At 42.6% G+C, this 21,065-nt stretch overlaps 3 protein-coding genes across 5 annotated transcripts in view; 1 reads left to right on the top strand and 2 right to left on the bottom strand.

Annotated features, from left to right (window-relative positions):
• The window catches only part of fam78bb (family with sequence similarity 78 member Bb), a 3,211-nt gene extending 1,700 nt beyond the window's left edge, over window positions 1-1,511 (top strand). Inside the window, exon 2 of the mRNA XM_035653840.1 lies at window positions 613-1,511. Coding sequence (XP_035509733.1) covers window positions 613-1,135 — 523 coding nt within the window. The 3' untranslated portion in view covers window positions 1,136-1,511. The remainder of the gene's footprint in view (window positions 1-612) is intronic.
• A 2,691-nt stretch (window positions 1,512-4,202) lies between these two features.
• slc35a3a (solute carrier family 35 member A3a) lies at window positions 4,203-13,301 on the bottom strand. Of its 2 annotated transcripts, none has more exons than XM_035653995.1 (8): window positions 12,910-13,301; window positions 12,601-12,814; window positions 11,523-11,677; window positions 11,275-11,397; window positions 7,740-7,917; window positions 6,503-6,621; window positions 6,184-6,317; window positions 4,203-6,070 (listed from the first exon to the last, which is right to left on the bottom strand). In XM_035653995.1, the coding sequence occupies exons 2-8, from the start codon at window positions 12,791-12,793 to the stop codon at window positions 5,980-5,982; spliced, it is 993 nt and encodes a 330-aa protein (XP_035509888.1). In that variant the 5' UTR covers window positions 12,794-12,814; window positions 12,910-13,301; the 3' UTR covers window positions 4,203-5,979. The 2 variants fall into 2 exon arrangements, with proteins under 2 accessions (XP_035509888.1, XP_035509889.1); XM_035653996.1 differs by having other exon boundaries at window positions 12,935-13,081.
• Window positions 13,302-14,020: 719 nt separating this feature from the next.
• The window catches only part of notch2 (notch receptor 2), a 41,536-nt gene continuing 34,491 nt past the window's right edge, over window positions 14,021-21,065 (bottom strand). Inside the window, exons 27-35 of one of the 2 annotated variants that reach the window (XM_035652793.1) lie at window positions 20,664-21,005; window positions 20,383-20,525; window positions 20,076-20,295; window positions 19,170-19,254; window positions 18,868-19,021; window positions 18,467-18,786; window positions 17,948-18,095; window positions 17,596-17,693; window positions 14,021-17,512 (exon numbers count right to left, since the gene is read on the bottom strand). In XM_035652793.1, coding sequence (XP_035508686.1) covers window positions 16,061-17,512; window positions 17,596-17,693; window positions 17,948-18,095; window positions 18,467-18,786; window positions 18,868-19,021; window positions 19,170-19,254; window positions 20,076-20,295; window positions 20,383-20,525; window positions 20,664-21,005 — 2,962 coding nt within the window. In that variant the 3' untranslated portion in view covers window positions 14,021-16,060. The remainder of the gene's footprint in view (window positions 17,513-17,595; window positions 17,694-17,947; window positions 18,096-18,466; window positions 18,787-18,867; window positions 19,022-19,169; window positions 19,255-20,075; window positions 20,296-20,382; window positions 20,526-20,663; window positions 21,006-21,065) is intronic. The other variant, XM_035652794.1, reaches the window with a different exon arrangement.

Raw genomic sequence — 21,065 nt, 5'->3', positions numbered from 1 at the left:
AGCAAATCCTCACGTTTGAGAAGCTGCAACCTCAGAGCATTTGGCTATTTTAACCTGATAAATGACCTCATTGATTAATGATATTATTTAAAATGAATTAACAAATTAGTCACAATTTCCTGTAGACTAATCAATGCAGCATGCGAAAGGATTTTTTAAAACTAATTATTTTGAGTTATTATCAGCTGAAAAACTTCTATTGCCCATGAGTCCAACTCTTGAGTAATGTATGAAAATGTACCTTCAGTTAATATTGGTAAAAAAAGACTGATTGGGCCTTTAAAAAGAAAGCAGAAAGGGTATATATTTTTTATGATGCCTTATCATCCTTAATTGCTTGACCATTTGGAAATCAATAAATAAACTCTTGAAAATACTCTTGGAACAAAAGAAGCAACGTTACATCAGTTGAATATCCGGTAGTTTAAATTCTCAATTCACAGACAATATTTATTCGTAGGATGAATTCGTTGCTTCTTTTTGGTATTTTCAGGGGATTTGTTGATAGAAATAAAAAGACAGAATATCATCGGACGTGTCTTTTAAATAAATAATGTACAATTACCCAGAATTCTCTTGGTTTCCAGTCTCATACTGTCTGTCTCCTCTAAGGTCGAGCTGGGAGCTGCCTCAGCTACGAGAAGGTCTGGTGAGGGCCATTAGTGACTCAGACGGTGTGAGCTACCCCTGGTATGGAAACACAACAGAGACTGTCACCATAGTGGGCCCCACCTCCAAGCCATCCCGCTTCATTGTTAGCATGAATGACAATTTTTACCCCAGCGTCACCTGGGCTGTGCCGGTCAGTGAATCCAACACCCCCTTACTCACTAACATCAAAAGGGACCAGAGCTTCACCACCTGGCTGGTGGCGCTCAACACCATGTCCAGGGAAAAGATCCTGCTCCACACCATCAAGTGGAGGATGAGGGTCGACATCGTGGTGGATCCGTCCCTGCCTCTGGGCTCCAGGGCCCGACTGGTGGGCCGGGTGCACCAGGACCAGCCGCGGGTGCTGACCCGCATGGAGCCCATCCCTCCTAACGCCATGGGGAGGCCCAATGCCAATGACGCCCAGGTTCTGATGTGGAGGCCCAGGAGAGGGCCTCCGCTCGTCGTCATACCTCCCAAATAGTGCGTTGAGAGCATCTGATTGGCCGTTTGTTACATCATATCAGAGCGGGCCACTTCTGCAGTGAGACGGCTAAAAAGATTATCTCATGAAAACAAAATTAAGATCTATAAGCAGGCTGAGACTTGACTGTCAATGGCACAAATCAGAATTGCAGTCTTTTTGCGTGTAAAATCTTGAGGGGACAACTGCCTTAATTCCCCACCGCTGCCTTTGACGATCCAGAAAGTATGTTGGTTTCTATTTCTGGTGCTGTTGAGCTGTTGGGTCTCCAGGCCTTCATGCCAGCCCAGCACAACTGAGCAACGCTATCTCTGAAAATCCGCCATTAGTGCTGGGATATAACGCAAACCTGTACTGTAGCTACTCAGGCCCAGAAAGAAATGATCAAGCCTAAATACAGACCCTGTTTAAAAAGGTTCTTCAGCCTTAATGATGACATAATACTGGCCTGCTCTGTACTGTACAGTAAAGTGCTGTGTAAGAGTGTAACCGAGGAAAGGTGTTAGTGTTTATGTGTCATGCAGGTCCAAGGGAGGACACACTGCTGCGGGGTTTATTCATTACGGACAGAGATAACTATGATATCAGCTGAAATGTTACTGGATGATGTGCTTTTAGAGATGATGTGAGTGTGGGTGTGCAGGCATGTGTGTATGTGTCTGTGGTTGTGTGTTTTCTATAATGGAGCCCCAGGGTTGGGTCCGGGTTTGCTGCTTTGTCACACCAGACTGCCTCACACACATACACACACACACACACACACACACACACACCAGGGTCCTCATTTGTCATGTGATTTTGCTACAAAGAGGGTAATTTTTCAATATGATCTAAAAACAGGAAGATTGTCAACATACATGCATCCTCAGAGCTACTTTGCGTTTTACATATCACATATCACAGCTTGGATTTGGTGATATCAGAATCATAAATGGAGCTCTGCAGCAGGATTTTTTTTTTCAAACACAAATGGCCAGTTCATCCAAGCTGCAGAGCTTCTCGCTCCCTGCCTTTTCAAAGCCAGTGATGCCTGTGTTGATCATAGCCTTCTACAGTAAAAATATGATTCTGTCTTTCCCATGTCCCATCTAATCAGTGAGGTGACGAAGCAAGGTTACTTTATTTTATAAGTCATAAAATGAGTTTAGTTTGTCCTCTACAAAAGGAGCTACAATGCGTCTTTATCCAGTCAGTTGTATGTTGTTTAAGAACAAAGATTGTAGTGGAAGAGAACTGTATTTATGTTAGAAGGCTTAAAGAACAGGTTCACCTGAATTACAAAAAACATCTCAATTACCTCGAGCAGTATCAAGACATGCAGATTTTGGGGATTTTTTTTGTCCATGTTTGGAAATATCTGTCAGTGAGAATAGTAATGTTTACCATATTCATCATAGTTTAATATGTTGCAAATAAGTGATAATTTGCATAAAGTACAACTGAGGGTGATGGGAATCCCTTTTTTTTGCAGGTATCTAGTCAGAAACAAATTTAGATTTGGACTTCACAGTGACGCTAGAGGAAAAATTAGTCACTCACCATAGTGATTACAATGAATCCTCTGTGGATATCTGCACCAAATTTCATAACTGCTCACTCAGTAGCCATCAAGATATTTTACTGAAAAACAAAATAGGAAAAGACGAGGAATTCCCAAAGTAATTAGTATTATATTGTCTAGGAACCATGAATATCGATAAAGAATTATTTTACAATCCATCCAACTGTTTATTTCAGTCGGGACCTGGAACAGACCCCTATTTGTTTGTTACAAGTAAAATTCCCTTCACCTCCTCTATTGGTGGAGGCATCAATCTGAAACCCTGCCGAAATAAAACTGAAACTACCTACATTTCCAGATACTGACAGAAGTAAGAAAACATGTTTTTTTTTTGGGTGAACTGACTCTTTAAAGATTGGTGCAGTATTTGGTTTTTACATACAGTCTCTTGTGCCATGATGATGTTTTATAAAATGTGTTTTTATTAAGATTCTTGACTAAAAAAAAAGGACAACTAGAGCGCAGCCTACAGAATATGAACATTTCCCTATCACGTTGAATCTGATAATGTTGCTTATTGTTTTTCCAGGCAGGTCTATATGCTGTATTTCTGTCTGTACGCACTCAGTGGGCCAGTGAAACAGGCCGTGCTGAAGTGCTGAGCTGGTCCAGATGAGACAGAGATGAAGAGAGACGGAGGATGTAACCACGTTATCTTACCCATGCTGCTCATTACTCTTGGTGCAAACCGAACGAGCCTTCACACACACACATACACACCTCATCTAGAACGACACTAGAGCCGTGATCACCGGAAGGAGCCTGTGTATTGCACGCCCTGCAACACACTCATCATACAGAGGGCACGGATAGTGGCTATCTTAACAACATGCCTATTGTAGCCATGACACAGGAGCAGTTTGTGATGCAAACAGCATCCGAGAGCCAACGCTGACAATCAAGGGAAACATCTAGAGCAGCACTTTTAACTGGAGAATTAAACTAGGTGATCTTTATTGGTCTGCAATTTTATTCAGAGCATTGAGGCTTTTATAGGGTGAAACAAAGCGGAAACTTTTTTCACAGTCCCCCGATTAAAATAAAGTGTTAGGTGAAAAAAATATATACTTTATACTTGACCAGGAGGTCACAGTCTTCTGTCTGTGTGTATCAGGGCCTCAAGTGTCTTTTACAGTAACAGATGTGCCTGAGGACTCGAGGGTAGAGCGGTACATGGCCCTTCATGAGGAGCTTGACTCGTTAATTCCTACTTGTTCTGCTGATTGACTGGAGTCTGATGTAGTTACTGGTTTAAAACGACTGGGTAATAATGTTTTACAGTGTTATAATATGAAGGATATGAAAGTTTGGGGTGTTACAGTCCTTTCTCTCAGACTGTCTGGCTTTTGCATGCAGTGTTTTTAAACTCATTAAAACAAATGCCAAAAATATCAGCGTGAATTTATTCATGGTATGTAGTTTGCAGTTCTGAGGTGACATGCCAAGTATTAATTAGACAAGGTAGACTTGTAATTGCACAAAAAAATATTTAGAATTACACATCAACTGGAGAAGGACATTTTTGAAAAGGCTGCTAAGATGGCTTTGTGATGAAGTGTAAAGAATATTGTGTGACTGCAGCACAATGCGTACATTGTTGTAGGTCTTTAAAGCAAAGTCCAGATTCCTTTTGATTGGATTTGTGAAACACAATATAGAAAATGTGTGTGTTTAAGTGAATAAACATCTGGGAGGAGATACACAATGAATTCAACACAATAACACGTTCAGAAAAGTTAAAGGAAACATTTTTCTTTTATAAAAGATTTACATATTGGCAATTAAAATAATACAATTATTAATCATACCCGCTTTATCCCAAAAAAAACAAAACAAAAAAAAGTATCTCCAGAAGAAAAACACCAGTCAAATCATACAATCCAAGGTTACTTTCTGTGTAAATGATGCCTCACAGATGTCTGATGTAATGAGTATCAACAATTCAGTAAGTTCAGACTTGGCTGGGCCACATTCAGTAATGTTTGATTACTTCTAAAATCAACAGAATATATTGTTACATAAGCACAGGACATAAAGAGCTCGATGTTTATAATAAGTGGCTTTGAGAAGTCACGTAACCTCCTAATTAATAAATGAATAAATTAAACAGACAATTCATTTTGATTCATAGATTACAGTTTTAAATGGTGCTAATATTTACACCCATGGTTAACATAATTTCAAGTTGTACAGAAATAATCTTTACCACAAAATCAAACCGTCCTTTTCACTTCAAATAATAACCCCTATTACAGCCCAGAACAGCATTTCTGAAGTGTCAGATTAGTTTATTCCTGTAGCATATTACTCATACACCCAGATTATTGTCAAACAGCAAACTCCACCACACAGAGTCATACAGTAACACAGTTCTGTTGCTGAGACACGCTGTATACGTTATCAAAGACACCCCAGCGACTATATGTTGCCTGGCAACAAAAGCAGTTTCCAAAAATAGCCGAACAAAATGCAACATGAGAGCCACAATTAAGGAAACAATACTAGTTATGGTCACTTCAACTACCATGGGCTAAAGGCTCTTAGTGTATTGCATTGTTGAGCCTTTTGCCCTGAGTTGTGCCTCCCAGGCAGACAGGCCTCTTAAGCTGTGTACAAATCTCACTTCCGCTGCAGGACTGAACCTGAATCAACCCTGGCCCCAAGGCTAACCTTGACTGTTTGACCGTTACTTTGCAGCATTGTACACAGCTTTAGCGTAAACAGCGGCTGGGAGGGCTCATTTCAAAAATGTGCTTTCAGAACTCAAAGCGGAACAAGAATAAGTCTTAAATACTTCAACTCTGAGGGGAAAAAGCTTGTCGCTATACATCTAAAAAATGTGTTTGCCTCTTTAATCGTTTACTGTATGTGTGATTGATGTGGCAGTAACAGTGACTGGCAGTCAAACAGGTTCTTATTGAACACAATCAGTTGGTCCTGTCGAGAATATTCCTCCAGATGTGGAGGTGTGGGAGCCAGGATTATCTCTACAGCGGTAGTTATAAAAAAAAAAAGTAAAACATACAATCCTGTTTTGCCGCAGTCTTCTTTTCTCACTGGTTGCCCTGCTCAGCTGAGGCACTTTTGGTGTGTGAGACCCATCGCAGCGTTGTGCTTGCTTGTTGTTACATACCTTACCTCCTCTCTTCCTTTTTTGTGATCACAATATATGATAAAGACCTTTCCCCTTCTTTTCCTCCAGCTCTCTGTCCTCCTTTCCCCTCCAGGTCTTGATGCTTTAACAGGACCTCCTACTGCTGCTGTAGTGTCAGCCATGAGTGTCCTACGCACTGCTGGGGTTGGGGGATGGCTTGCCTTCGTAGCCGTACAGGAAAGTGGCCATGATGACCAAAACGGCCCCCATGAAGAACACGCTGTGGACGACAGCAGACAACAACGTCAGCTCGAGAAATTGTGATTACGAGAAAGAAAAACAAGGATTAAAAAAAAGAGAGACAGAGGGAGAGGTAGTGACTGTTGCTTCTACCCAGTGGGGACGAAGTCCTCTAGCCAGAAGTACGATATAAGAGTTGACAGGATGATGGAGACCGATGTAGCAAAGCCCTTGAGGATGTTGTCTGCATACTTGATGACCGCTGCTATGACCAGACCACCCAGCGCCTGGAGAAACAACAAACACAAGGACACAGATGGATGAAGGCATGACCTGTACGGACCGACAGGGAGTCTGATCCACGAAATGAAGAGTCTGTTACCCCAGAGGCTTGATAATTTGACACAATACATTTGACAGTTTTGGTGGGAAAACACACATATTGAATCACCGGAGGCGGAGTGAGTCTTACCTGCAGCGCCACGACAGTCCAGGTGACTCTGTTGTATCCCTGGAACATTCCCGACTCCCTCACCCGCTCTCCGTCGTAGACCAGCATCCCAAAGAGGCCAAAAACCAGGCCAAACATCCCTGGAAATACACTCAGAGGTAAATGATCTGAAGTCTGATCACAATAACGCTGAACTGTTCCAATACAGTTAGAGAGAAATTCAGATGGCACCAAGACTACGGCAGACACAAGATTTCATATAAAGAAACAAATTCAAACTGAGGTGAAGACGTGTCCCTCCAGTGCAAATGTCTAATTTTGTTTTTAAAAAAGTGTATTATTACATCCCTACTTTGGACAGAGCTAGGTGTTTCCAGTCTTAGTAAGCTAAACTAGTGCTAACCCTCTCCGGGCTCTAGCTTCATATTTAGCGCACAAACATGAGAGTGGTTTCAATCTTCTCATCTAATGTTCAGCAGGAAGGAAAATAAGTGTTTTCCCCAGAATATCGAACTATTCCTTTAATAACTTGCCACAGGAATTTGCATTCATTTTCAGTTAATGTGTCAATTATGTTTCCACTTATTATAATTGTTAAAAAGTGGCCGTTACATCTTTCAAGAGCCAACATTTATCAGATGAGCCCAAAAATATTCACTTTACAGTCATATAAACAAGAGAAATATGGCTTTGCTGTGACTGAAACAATTCGATTATTAAAATTCTTGATTAATCTACTATGTTTCAGCATTCATTTCTAATTTCCTTCATTTTACATTTTCTTGGATATCTTTTAGAACGAATAACAGCAACAACAACAAAATAAATGAACACACAGCATTTTCTTCCCTGCTCTTGCAGCAGATCTAGGCTCCGACATTTAATGCAGGTGAAAAAGCTCCAAGCTCACAATCGCAGGAGACTCAACACATGCCTCACACGCTCCGTGGTAAAAATAAACTAGACAGGAACATTCATCTTAACAGAAACATATCGGAGGTAAAAAGCCCAGCTGGCTCTCTGCACAGGGAAGAAAGGAAACTGTACACACGCACACACACACAGTGCCTGTTTGTTTCAATCTGTTTTCAACAACACCTCACACATTATCCCTCTGTTGATGGATGTGTATTGATAGAATTAAACTTTAATATTACTTTTCAGTGTATTGTATTGCATTTTATATGTAAGAATAGCTGTTACACTGTTCGAGACCGACTGGGAAGTTGATTAACTCGACCGGTCGATGAATACTGACCTAGCTGGATGTTGCGGACCCAGACGCTCTGTTTGCTCTCCTTTAGGATCTTCTCAAAGTAGACACCAGCGAACCCACTGGAGCAGCACGCCACCAGAACCGCCGTCACGCCGACAAACTGGGAGCCTGCGGAGAGGGCCTGCTTCTCAGGGGCCACTGTGGAGGACTCAGAGGGCCACTGCAAAGACAAGAGGAACACTCGGATTAGAATAAATACGGAGCTTGAGAGTTCATTCTTGACCTTGGAAACAGTAGTTTGACAAAAAACTACTAAAAATCTTATTTTAAGGTCCACTTTCTAGCTGTTTGCAGAGATCATTTAACTGCATGATGCGTTTTCAGTTGTCAATCCACGACTAGTTGTCCACCGATATGGGATTTTCAGTGGTCGATGCCGATATATAGATATATATAATGCAGATATCAAAACCAAGAAAAGCAATGTACAGTTCTGTTCTATTTGATAGGAAATTCAGCCATATATTTACAGCAGGAGCATCAAAGTTATAATACAGGGCTCCAAACTTTTTCTCCACCTTCCCAAAACTCACATCGTTCCACAGCACCCACACTGACAAGGCTGCCGACAGACGTGCCTCATACAACTGCCAGCACACATCCAATGAATCCATATGTCAATGAAAACTGTACAAGTATCTCAGTGTGTTAAACAATGTTTAACATTCACACTCAAATCTCTCTCAATCTGATGCTGGGTACCTGAAATTCACACAAAGACATCTTCTCAACTTTGCCAAGTTGTAAAAAAAATAAGTGCTGCAGAGTGTGAGTTCCTGCGTTATGTGCTGCAGTAAGCAGGAAAATGGGTGTTAATGCACAAAAAACAAAAAAAAAGGATGAGAAGTAAGAAAAGTATTGTAGATGCTGCACTTTTTCTTTGGACAAAAAAACCCACAAAATATCAGGACGAGTGGGACTCGTTCTTTAGTAAAGATTATTCCAATAAGTTATCAACCTTTGGAACAAGATGCTGTTTGCCTTCCACCTCTACACCTTCGCCAAAACAAACCCCGCTGAGTGAGAACTAACAGCATAAACCTTGAAAACGAACAGAGAAAACGTCGCATTAACGCAAAACAGGCCAATTATTCCTTAGTGGAGTCATGCTGGCTTTTTAGCTTGTTTGTGTGTTTGCAAACAGAATAGGTGCTATGGCTGTGTGTTAATATCATGATCTGTTATTTGAGTCTCTGGGAGGTGTTATGGATAAACCACCGACACATTCCTGCCCGCAAACAGCCTGGGAGGAGTAAATGTTCCTACCTGTCTGATCCTGTAGATTTATGAATGTGTATCTTTACATCCATTGTGCTTCTGTCATTGTGAGGCGGCATTAAGATCAAATCTGGTGTAATACCATTTTCTTGTTTGGCCAAGGAGGAAAAGGAGGAGGAGGAAAAGGAGGAGGAGGAGGAGGAGGAGGAGGAGGTGATATCACAACAGACAACACTTCATCATCATCAGCACATCCCTCGTAACCACAGGCAGCCAATATTTATTCAATGTTCCAGTTGACGCCTCATTATTTTGTTTTATTTATTTAACCTTCATATAACCGAAGAACTCCCACTGAGATGAAGAGTTTCTTTACTTTATCTGACCACTAGATGAAATTAGAGATCACACAATAATTAAAACTAACCAAAATAGGCACATTTCCAATACACAGCTGAGTAAATGTTTAATTGGACAAAGTGACAACCTACAGAATTGGCCACAATCTCTGTATTCTCGGAGGCAACTAACAAGTCTTTCAATACGATTCTGAGCTGAAGAGGCTGAAAGAGTCATAAAACCTTAAAAAGCAACCCGAGTGCAAAAAGGTAGAGAATTACCAAACTTTGGACTAGTACCTAGTCCAGCTGTTGGCTGTGATTTCATTACATGAGCCTATTTTAGCTCCAGAATGTGATGAATTAGATCAAAGATTCCCCACAAATCTTTCCTGGTTTCCTTCCCCACACTCAGCAGTCAGAGAGAAAAATTCCACTAGCAAACTCTGGAAACAGCTGAAAGCGCGGAGAGGAATGAATTATTGGTTTACTGCCGCTCTCTGTTGTATCAGAATATACAACCACAGGATTTACTGAGCAGATCGTGTCCCTGAAACTTTTGAACATCGTCTATTCTAGTCTACGTTTCTGCTCTGAAAAAAAAATAAAAAAAACATCTGAAAAACTAGTAGATAGTGTTAAAAAATGAAAAGAAAGAGTGATGCTAATTTTGTAAAAATGTGAAGTAATTGGAAAAAACACAGAACACTGGACAAAAAGGTTTGAATCTGAGAAATTATTTTTCAGTTTTTAGATCTTTATACAGGATTTTTTTTAAAATTCTGACTGGGTGGTAGAAAAACAGCCTCCAGACATTTGAAAATCTCAATTCCAATGAAAAAAGAAGAAAACAGTGAGTAGAAAAGACCCCAACAATCTTTATCCTGTTTTGTTAGTAGTTATTACTAAACAATTGTCTGGTTTAACAACCTTGAACACTCTTTTTCATCAACTATTAAAAAGGATGAGGTTATTATAAGACCTTCAACCAAGGATTATTCGGGACACCCTGTTAGTACAAAGGTGAAGTTCTTACCGCAGTGGCCCAGGTTCGATTCCAACCTGCAGCCCTTTGCTGAATGTCATCACTCTCTGTCTCCCAACTTTCCTGTCTATCTCCAGCTGCTCCTATCTTCAGCTGATTCATCTGGTGTTCATAATATGTTATGTCAATCAATCAATATATTATTAATCGTTGGTTGATAAAATGTCGAATAATATTAAATGCCCACCACAACTTCCCAGAAGATGAAGCCTTAAAGTGTCTTTGCAATGTTAGTAACATGTTACCAGCATGTGCTCACATTTGAGAGGTGAGAACTAGAAAATGTTTAAAAAAAATTTAAATAAATTAGCTTGACAAATGATTTAAATGATTAATCAATAATCGATTTTTTTTCTGTCAGACTAATCGATTCATCGACTAATCATTTTAACCATAGTTATTATCATATGTTTTTAGCCCCAGCTGAGATTTGTTATCCTGCGTCTCATCCCGTCTCCAGTTAACAATAAAGAACAACACCCAGAGCTGCTCATTATCCTGAAGAGAACCTGCCACACTTCATACAATCCACGAACGGAGACCTTTCCTCTGATTATTAGTGAAACCAAAAGGAGAAAACAAAAAGAAGTAAATATCTTCTGAAGCCATAAGCTCCGGCAATGTCACCTGGGGGCCTGTTTCAAAAAGCAGGTTTACTTTTATCTCAGAACTTTGTTGAATAAAACCTGAAACAGGTTCAAAACCAGTTTTTATAGATATTTAAGTAAACCTGCTTTGTGCATCAGGCAGTCGGAGAGGTGTTAGTTCAAGAACCGAAACCCCTGAATGAATGAATGAATGAAATTAGTTTCTTTAAGAGGAGCAACAGAGAGCACGTTTTATATGTTAGAGAGAGATGTTAAACAGTGTGATTTTACATTTCCACAAGCAGTAAAGACATGAAGCTGTACTGGACCTGCACGAGAGCCACTCCCGCCATCAGGATCAGCAGTGAGAGCCACTGGTAGACGCCCAGCCTGCGGCCCAGCATGGACACTGAGAACAGAGCCGTGGTCAGGATCTTCAGCTGGTATGTCACCTGATGGAGACAAAGTGGGGAAAAAATGATCCATGAACAAGAAGGTGCTGATTGCTAAATCATCAGCTCCTGTGTGAGTCACACTGTGAGTCAGGCACATCCACACAACCTGCCCTCCGCCGTACCTGGTAGGTGGCAGCGTCCAGGTTGGACAAAGCGACGTACAGCAGGTTGTTCTGCAGCGTGTAGATCCCCGAGGGGATCGCCAGCTTCAGCGTTTCTATGGGTTTGTAGGCAATTTCCTGCCGCAGGATGCTGTTCAGAGCTCGCATGCTGTAGTCTGGGGAATGAAAACAAACGAGTTAGACTGTGAATAGAAACCTCAACGTTACAGTCAATCTGTCAGGTATGGTCCATAACGAATCCTTGCTGTGGAAACGGTCTGCAGGGTCTTTACTGAAGTCAACAACTACATTGACTAAGTCAAATACAAAAAAATAAACAGAATAGCTAAAACTAGAACCATAAATCATGTTCGATTTTTAAATATGCTACAGTGTAAAGCACTGTACATTAGTGTGTATATAGGGGTGTTTCAGGGAGCAGGTTTTTCTGTCTTATCTCTTAACTTTGTTGAATAAAACCTGAGTTGTTTGTTGTTACGCCAGCACAGGTTCTTGTGCAGGTTTTACGTTGAACTGAATAAACCTCCTATTTGCATCGGGCGGGAGGAGACACCCCCTGAACGAATTCTCCCAGTTTCTTAGTAGTGTCAGAAAGATGGGAGGAACCTGACAAACCAGATCAGTATAAAGAAAGCAAGGGAGAGCTTCTTCAGCTACAGTATACTTTTAGACTGGCAGTTATTAAATAATGAGCCTCAATACTTTTGTCCAGTAATAAACACTGACACCGCTTTGATTTATTCTTCATTTATGTATTTAATTTAGACAAAAGTTCCTCAGCGGCTGCTTATGTTTAGAAAACACTGATTATATATTATTATATGTTCAATGAACTCTGTAATCAAAACATGTCTTTATATTTAAATTATTTCTCATACTTACTGCGGGAACAGGGTTTTGCTGCTGTTCTACATGTATAATATAATGAAATAAATCACTTTCAGGGTACTGGACTGTTAGTTGAACAACACAAGCAATTAGAAAACATCACCTGGGGCTCCACTGTGAATGTGTGATGGCAATTGTTCAACATTTTCTGACATTTTATCGAGCACAGAATGAATCCGTGTGCACTCACTGTGCTCTTTGAGGACGAGCAGCATACAGGCGAGGATCTTCATCACCTCGGCCACCACCACAGCTGAGGAGGCCAGGTACCGCGGGCCCTCGGCCTGCAGGGTGCGGGAGTACCGCATAGTGAGCACCAGGGAGGTGGTCTGGAACACCAGCACGGCCAGGGAGAGGTACTTCAGCCGGGGTGAGGAGGCCATGGTCGGTGGTAGGCTGGTAGGCTGGTAACATGGAAAATGGCGATATAAATACACATGGCAAGCAGTGTAATAGTCAGGAGGGAAGTTTCATAAACAAAAAGGAGGTTTTTACTCACTGTGGGAAGAGAGGAGGGCTCTCACCTGTCTGTCGCTTCGAGCTCCACCACGTAGATATCCGTCTGGGGACTGCTCTGTTCTCAGCAGCTCTGTGTCAGACAGACAGACAGACAGACAGACAGACAGACAGACCAGGTACTGGAGGCTCAACACAGCTGTCAAAACAGCAGCACTTCAAGTCCTCGCGTCCATTGACCCGCAGTGGAGAGCTACAGTCCGCCGATAGCTGCTCATTATCTCAGCACGGTCTCCACACCGACTGCCCCATCGCTTACCGCTTCGCTTACCGTCACAGGAGGGAGCAAATTATAGCGCCAAGTCTGCTGAACGGGACCGAGCTCATGCATGTAAAAAAATAAATCCTGGTTGACTTCCGTGTACAGGTTTCTTCCTCGTGTTTCAGTCATAGCTCCCTGTGTGAATTAGCGCCTCCTGCTGGATTGGCAACGAACTGCACCACTCATATTTGTTTTAAGCTGGGAAATGAAGTGAATTGGTGATTTCAAGGTATTTCATTTGCAGAACTAACGGTGGGATAACAAAGGGACTGTTAATAATTACATATTTATGGACAAAGTCACACCAAATTATTATTTTTTTTATGGTAGATCCAGTGAAACAAAGCATCTCTGTACTGAAAACACTGAAAGATGGTGTGTTTCTGCAGGCTAGCGTAGCGTAGCGTAGTTCTATACACCACTGTAGTAATGTTTAACCTTTTTTTCTAACAACTAACTTTGTTTTTAGCAGTATCAATATCTTAACATTACACTGTAGAAAGATGTGTATGACATTAATGGTGCAGAGTGGGCGAGGCTGAAACAGCAACCCAAACACGCCAGGCCTGAAAGGTGAATCATAATTAACTGTTATTTACCAGTAACCTGTACAAAGTGTACTCCGAGTATACACAGTAAAATCCACTGATGCAATCAAGTTGGTGAACTTTTTAGTTATACAATGTCTCTGAAGCACCAACATCTGTTTGGATTCTATACTCATCGGTGTCACACTTTAAGTTAATGTGAAACCATTATAAAACTATTTCATACACAAGCACTGTGTCTGAACCTGTTGGCAAAAAACACAAAAAAGACATAAGTGCAAAAATCTCTGAAGATCTGGGCTTTATTTCAGTAAGCACATTTGGTTGATCATTTGGTTTTTTTTGCAACAGACAACTTATTTTATCATCCGTTTTAGTTCTATCTTATACAAACATGGTGACAACTACTTCATATGACATGTATATTATAGGCTATTTGGTTAACAGAGGAAAGTACAATAAAAAAAAACATTTTATATACAGAACATCGACACATGGCCTTGATTATGAACGGGAAGTGATATGCTCTATTCTTGATAAAAATGCTGACTGACGCCTCGATGTGCTGTACTTGTGTTTTGTGAAGCTGCAGGGACAGCATGAAGAACAAAAGATTATATAGGGGACATTGATGAAACACGAATGATTTGGTTTGTTCACACAGACACTTGCAGTAATAATTCAAACCAAAACATTTCTTGGTATCCGGTGCGATTGTGCTCCAACTCAACAAGAGTTTTAAATACATCACAGCACAAATTGAAATGAGGGCGACAACTGACGAAAAAAGTGGATGTGATGTAAATTTTTTGGCTGAAAATATGAATTTGGTCTTAGAGACGCTGATTTTGAAGTTTGATTGTCTGTGTATACAGAGCAGTTACACAAAGCTATGATCAAGAGGAAGACAAAAAAAAAAATAGTTTATTACACCTCACTCCAGACCTCTCACTTCACCTCCAGACTTGGTTTATGAATCATGACAATTAAAAAAAAGGTGCACAGATTACACTGATTGTAGTTAAGCAAAAGGCAAAACTGGTTAAATGATTTTGGAAGAAGAAACGTTTAAAAAAAGAGGCGGTTTAAAAGGTAAAAACATGCACCTCTGTAACATTCAGAATCATTCGAGAAGTGCGAACAGAATTCATATAAAAAACAGAAACAGACATTTTAAAAAGTCAACATGTCTTTGCCAAATGGAGCTCAGTAACAACAAGTCTATGTACATTTCATCATACAACATACTAAACTAATGTATGTATTTGCATAAAGTTTGTCAAGCTTCTGAATGAATCCCTCAACAACACATGGATAGTGGCACCGTCTGTGGCAAGACAAGATCAAAACTGCATCTAAACAAACTGATTTGGTTTTCAAATCAACTCTTGTATCTCTGTAACAGTAACTAACCTAAACACATGGGCGATGCACTGTGCTCTCGCTGCATGATCATGTTTGATGGGAAACACTAACATAATAAACTGCAGTAAATACAATCAATGCATTAAATACATTTAACCCTAACCCTGGTTTGCACAAGTGCAGAGCCATTTAGTAACAAGAGGCATTCTATATAATCTGTAATTAATTATGATGTTTGTCTTTCTAGTCATGCAACAGCGTTTTATAAAATTCCCACTTTAACGCATTAAACAAATGCATGAGTAAAAAAAACAAAAAGGCAACAACTAGGTAGTTTTGCTTAGTTAAAGCATCAACTGAATGTGACCCATCATATTAAAAAAAAGTAGAGTGAATGGTTTTTTCGACGAGGAGTTAGTATTGGCAGGCTTATCACATTAAACAAAAAAACATAAAGACAGAAAATAGCAAAACAGACAATATCACTGCAGAGCGTCCTCGGCCCCGTCCCAGTGTCCATGTCAACAGTCTGATGCAACACCAGCCAGCCGCCATCTGGTCGGCAGTTCCTCGATGATCCCTCAATAAACAGTTTGTGTTTGGGTGCCAAAGGCCGAAAAGAAAAGTCTCGACTCAGCCAACAGAGAGCAGAGGATTGAAGGCACTACATGGAAAACTGATTTTCGCTCGAGACAGGCTCCACGCTTTTTTGGTATTGAGAACTTTTGCTTTCTAGCTGATAATACTCAATGACAGTTTTTAGAAACTATACATACAGTTTTCTTAAGTGCAAAGAGGAGAAGAAAAAACATAAAAGGGGAGGTGATCAATTATTATAGTGAAGAACAAACAGAGAGTTGACAAGATAAGTGAGAAAAGCACTGTATGAGTTACTATGTGTTGTCATTTAACGACACAGAACCCCAAAGTCAGTCTGTCTATGCTTTCCTCTGGCCATCCTACGCAAACACCTGCATGTTTCCGAGCTGAGGCTGTTGAGAGGCCTGCTGCATCTGTTGCGACTGCGGCTGCAGCTGCACCTGCTCCGGAATGTGTGTGTGGTGTGAAGACGGCAGTGCATGGTGGGGGTTCCCCAGAGGGGTGGGGCTGGTGGTGACGTCTGACCAGTCCGAGTTGGAGTGTGGCGAAGAGGACGACCAAGGGTCCGGGGACTCGGGCGAAGGGGTAAGATACGGGTGCTCGCTGGGTGGATGGGCAGAGTGGCCGGGAGTGGTGCCCTCTGAGCCAGCGGTGGTGTAACTGTGCTGGGAGGGCGGGGTCGGGTACTTATCCACAGGGCTCTGCATGGGTGGATAGGAGGGCAGCGGCCGAGACTGGCCCTCGATTCCCCCGTGGCCTCCGTGGCTGACGGTGTGGGGGTGCTGCAGGGTGTGGGGGAGCCCGTGCGTCATGCTCATCTGCTCAGGCATCTGGTACATCATACTTTGGGAGCAGTGGTGGTGGCCGGGCCCCTGCTGGGAGTGACCCTGATTCTGGTTCTGCCCCTGGGACTGCGTGACCTGTACCTGCCCCGGCTGAGGCTGCTTCAGCATGGCCTGACCTCCTCCAGGGGCCATCATCTGGAACGTGACGATGGGCGGTAGCTGCTCTCTGCTCATGGTGACGTTCATGGGAGTCAGCATCGGGCCCTGGCTGTGGTGCTGTCCCATGCCAGGGTGAGATCCCCCCATCTGGTGCGGTACGAGGCCGAACATGTGGCTGCCGTAGCCGTGCTTGGTCATGCCCACCCAGCTCTGCTGCTGTCCCAGCATGTGGCTGACGGGGGGCAGCATAGGTCTGGAGGTCGGGCTGCTCAGGATAGGAGGGGAGTTTGCCGTGGTCGAGACGGCACCGGACACGTCGCCGGTGTACGAGTGCGGCGATTCCAGAGAGTCAACAGGTGACATGGTGACAGAGCTCTCTGGAAGTCCTCCTGCTGCTTTCACGCCATTTGCGCTCCCTGCTCCTGTACCTCCTCCACTACCTCCTCCCACTCCAGCGCCAACGCCTGGCCCATCTCCTCCAGCAGGCTTCTTTCTTCTCTTTGCCTTCATGTCTTTCAGCTCTTTAGCTCCCCCGCCAACTCCTCCCACCTTCGTTCCACCTCCACCCCTCCTGCTTTTCTTCCCCTGCGGCCCGGGGCGCATGCCGATGAAGCCTGCTCCGTTGGCCCCGCACATGACGGAGGAGTTTCCTCCTCCACCCATGTGGTTAGGCCCATTGTGTGGACTGTGAACCAAATTGTACTGGTCCAGCAGGCGCACTATATCATGATGCATACGCTCTTGAGCTGTATCGCGGGGCAACCGATCCAAGTGATCTGTGATGTCACGGTTGGAGTAGTGGTCGAGGAGAACTTGAGCAGCCTCAAAGCTGCCTTCTCTGGCTGCAAGAAACAGTGGCGTCTCCTCCTGAAGGAAACACAGGAAATGATTGATATGCAACTCTGTGAACAATGGCTTGAAACAGCACAAGTGAAAACACAAGAACCAACCTTATTGTCTTGCATGTCACGGTTGGCTCCATTCTTCAAAAGGACAAGAGTTGCCTCCACATTATTAACTGCAGCTGCCCAGTGCAGAGCGGATTTGCCTAAAATGGTGGGACAGTGAGAAAAGACAAAGTAGATCTGTTACTATCCAACCAGATTTTAAAGGACTGAAGCAGGACAGCATCTTTAAGGATTACTAACTTCCATTGATGGAACTAATCCAGAGGCTTGTCCTGCTCATCTTCAAGCAAGATTGCTCATACTAATACAGCAGATTCAATACGGGCAATATTGTAATGCAAATAACTATGTACATGAATTGCAGGAGGAGTAAATATATGAAAAGTTTGCTTACCGTGGTCGTCTACAGCATTGATGTCAGCGTGGCAGTGGATCAGCTCTTCCACCATGCCCTCCACAGCTAGCCTGGCTGCCAGGATCAGCGGAGTAGTGCCATCATTCATGCGGGCATCCAGTTCTGTTGCACGATTACGGATCAAAATCTGAAAGAAGATAAAGATACAAGCCACGATGAAGAAAACATGACAGACCACAGCGATGCAGATTTCACAAGTAATTAGAGTCAAACCCAGAAATTAGTTAGTATTTTAGAAGTTCCCGTTCCCTCGCCTCAAAGTCAGTTTTTTTCTTTTATTTATGGGTTTTTGGTCAGATGACTGAAATATCAGTAAATATGCCACTTGTAAATCTTGAAGCATTTATGTGTTTTATGTTGAAATAATGCGGCTGTGGAGAATCAGGAATCTATTATAGGAATCACTTTCCCCTTTGTGTATGACCTCATTTAGTTCATTTAGTGGCGAGTAAAAACATTGTTCGGGCCGCTGCACTTCTGATCAAACAGTTGTTTCACCTGGAAGACTCCCTGGGCATCAGCCGCCACGGCGGCATGCAGTGGAGTTCTGCCCATGTTGTCGTGGGCGTTAGGATCAGCTCCAGCATCCAGCAGTCTCTTAGCGGCATCCGCTCTGGCGTAACGGGCAGCCAGGTGGAGCGCGGTTTCTCCTGTACGGTCAGTCTGAGCAATCAAAGAAGCACCCTGAGCTATCAGGTCTGAAATAACACTTGGTCCTGGTTCATCTCCTCCACTTTCTTCTTCCTCTTCTCCGTGCAAGCTGCAGTCCGGGCCTCCACCATTACGCAGTGACGCCAACATCAGTGGGGTGAAGCCATCTGAGAAAGGAGAAATTCATTATTCAAGAAATGTTCCGAAAATTCTTAACAACTAGACGTTAAGAAGGGCATTTTTCTCACCAGGTCCCTTGACGTTAACGTCTAGACAGTCAGCATCGAGGTCGGCCTGTGGCGGAGTGAGGGTGATGTCAGCAGCCTTGCGATGCTGTAGGGTCCACTCCCTTCGGTCAACACCTCCATCCATAGCGATGGGCAGCAAGGGTTTGTCTTCAGTCTATAAAAAGCAACAGAACTTGAAACAAAATTCACAACAAACAAAAATTTTTCCTCATGTACATTCCTCACACAATTTCATTTAAACTAAACAATCATCTTTTTCATCTTTTTGAAACATTCTTTTTTTCCTTTCTCGAATCACTTACTCTTGGTTTCTTGGATGGGACGTCTTCCAGCCACCTCTGACCCTGACCTCCATCAATCATGGCTCCATCTTGGGTCTTGAAATTCCTGATGCGAGTTACAAAAAAACTAAAGTTTAAGAGACAGTAATGTGTCGTTCTTCTGATATTTATTTCTGGACACGGCAAGCATGTTGTGTTCCAGCTATGCTCTGTTTCACACTCAATCAAACACCAGTATTGATCGCTGGGAGCTAGCCAGTACAACAACAGTCTTCTACTGATGCCATTGAGCTGTTCTTGCTGTTTAATGTACGGTACCTTACACAAAGGTTTCGTAACAGTAGGAGGGATACTTGCTCGCTTTCTCTACCAGATCACCTGAGAAACTCTACATTTTCATTCTGGTATGATTTCTTACCAGCGTTGGGTATGATGCATTATAAAGAAACACATTACTGTAATCACATTACATTTGTCTGTAACGCAGTAATACAACACATTACTGTTTCTAAATTTAGTAATCACATTAGATTTTTGGGGGCTTTTTGCCTTTAGTTGATAGGACATCTGCAGCAAAGACTTAGCCTCTGTACATGAGCTTTGCCAGGTGAGCTACCAGGGCGCCCCACTAATGAAACAATTACGTTATTACTTGCGTTATACAAGTTCTTAAATTATCTGCATAATGGGCGGATATTCATGCACATTTGCGCAACAATTGCCTGATTGACTTCCTTGTTTTTGGATCACATGATTGATTTTCTTTTCTTTTGCTTTGTTTTTTTTTGCTGTGGAGGTAAAACATTGCCAGCAAAAACACTGTAATTATTTTCCACAGGAGTACAACCCCAATGCTGATTCACCAAGTAGTGGTTATCATATATCTTGTTTTAAATACTTTTTAACACACACTGTTGGTCCACTCACTTCATGTCAAAGTCATCCTGTCCGACAGGCTCTCTCCTCTTGTCATTTTTATTGGCCGAGAAGCCATCAGGCAGCCACAGGACTCCATGTTTATGTTTCCTCTTGGCTGCGAGCATCCCCATCACCAGGATAAGCAGAATAATAACCACTGCCACTCCGACCAGGATCATCGGAATTGGAATCACAGACGGGTCTTTGGGTACACCTGCAGAAAAGGAGTCTAAATACCATTGTTTTTTTCTTGATTTAAGTTTTTACCCCAAAACAAACCAGTTATATTAACTGCTGAATGACGGGGCCTACTTACTTTCAACAGACACTAGAGGGTAAGGCAGTTCAGCCTTGATGTGCGCTGCTGCGATGAAGGACGCAGCCTCTTCAGTGTTGGAGAAACAGTTGGCAGAGCCCCGCGTACATTCACGGTTGTCAATTTCCAGGTGCACAACAGATCTGCGCAGACAAACGTGAAAACAGTTAACAGTTATTGACACACAGTTCATTCAGTAATTAATTTCAAGCTACTGAGTCGTAGTATATGAGAGCTCACAAGATGAGAAATGCAAGTATCCCATCAGGAACCATCCTTACCCAATAACCTCTCTCCCCAGCTCCCGCTTTCTTCTGCTTCTCTGTACATCTCGTCCGTGCTCCTGCTCCACCCCATGGTAAGGGTACACCATTGGCTTCTTATCATCATCCAGCTTTACCTGCAGGTTGGTGTGTAGCAGGGCTCCCAGGGAGCGCAAGAAACCCCTCAAGTCTCCAAGCAGCTCCTTAGGCTGCAGACGAACCACAATAATCAGAGTGCCATCCACCTTTTTGGCTGGGGTGTCAGCAGAACAGTCCAGGCCGTCCCAGCCACAAGCCTCCGTGTAGCAGCTCTTGTCACAGATGCCGTTACCGTAGTGGTCAGCGCAGTACCTGTCATACCTGAAAATACACGGTTCAAGAAGGATGAGTGTTTTGGACTTAGGTAACTGCAACAACAAT

Source organism: Morone saxatilis, unplaced genomic scaffold, assembly GCF_004916995.1.
Source record: "Morone saxatilis isolate NCDOM2014 unplaced genomic scaffold, NCSU_SB_2.0 Contig12, whole genome shotgun sequence".
NCBI classification, from domain to species: Eukaryota; Metazoa; Chordata; class Actinopteri; family Moronidae; genus Morone; species Morone saxatilis.
Note: the sequence above shows the minus strand (reverse complement) of the source record. Positions and strands in the feature narration are given on the sequence as shown.

What these genes read in the sequence shown, in the direction of transcription:
- slc35a3a (XM_035653995.1), bottom strand. Translation starts at nt 12,793, where the DNA reads ATGGCCTCCTCACCCCGGCTGAAGTACCTCTCCCTGGCCGTGCTGGTG. An exon ending in CGGGAGTGGCTCTCGTGCAG is followed by an intron (nt 7,918 to 11,274) that starts GTCCAGTACAGC and finishes TTGTCTTTGCAG; the next exon opens with TGGCCCTCTGAGTCCTCCAC. An exon ending in GGACTGTCGTGGCGCTGCAG is followed by an intron (nt 6,318 to 6,502) that starts GTAAGACTCACT and finishes TTGTTTCTCCAG; the next exon opens with GCGCTGGGTGGTCTGGTCAT.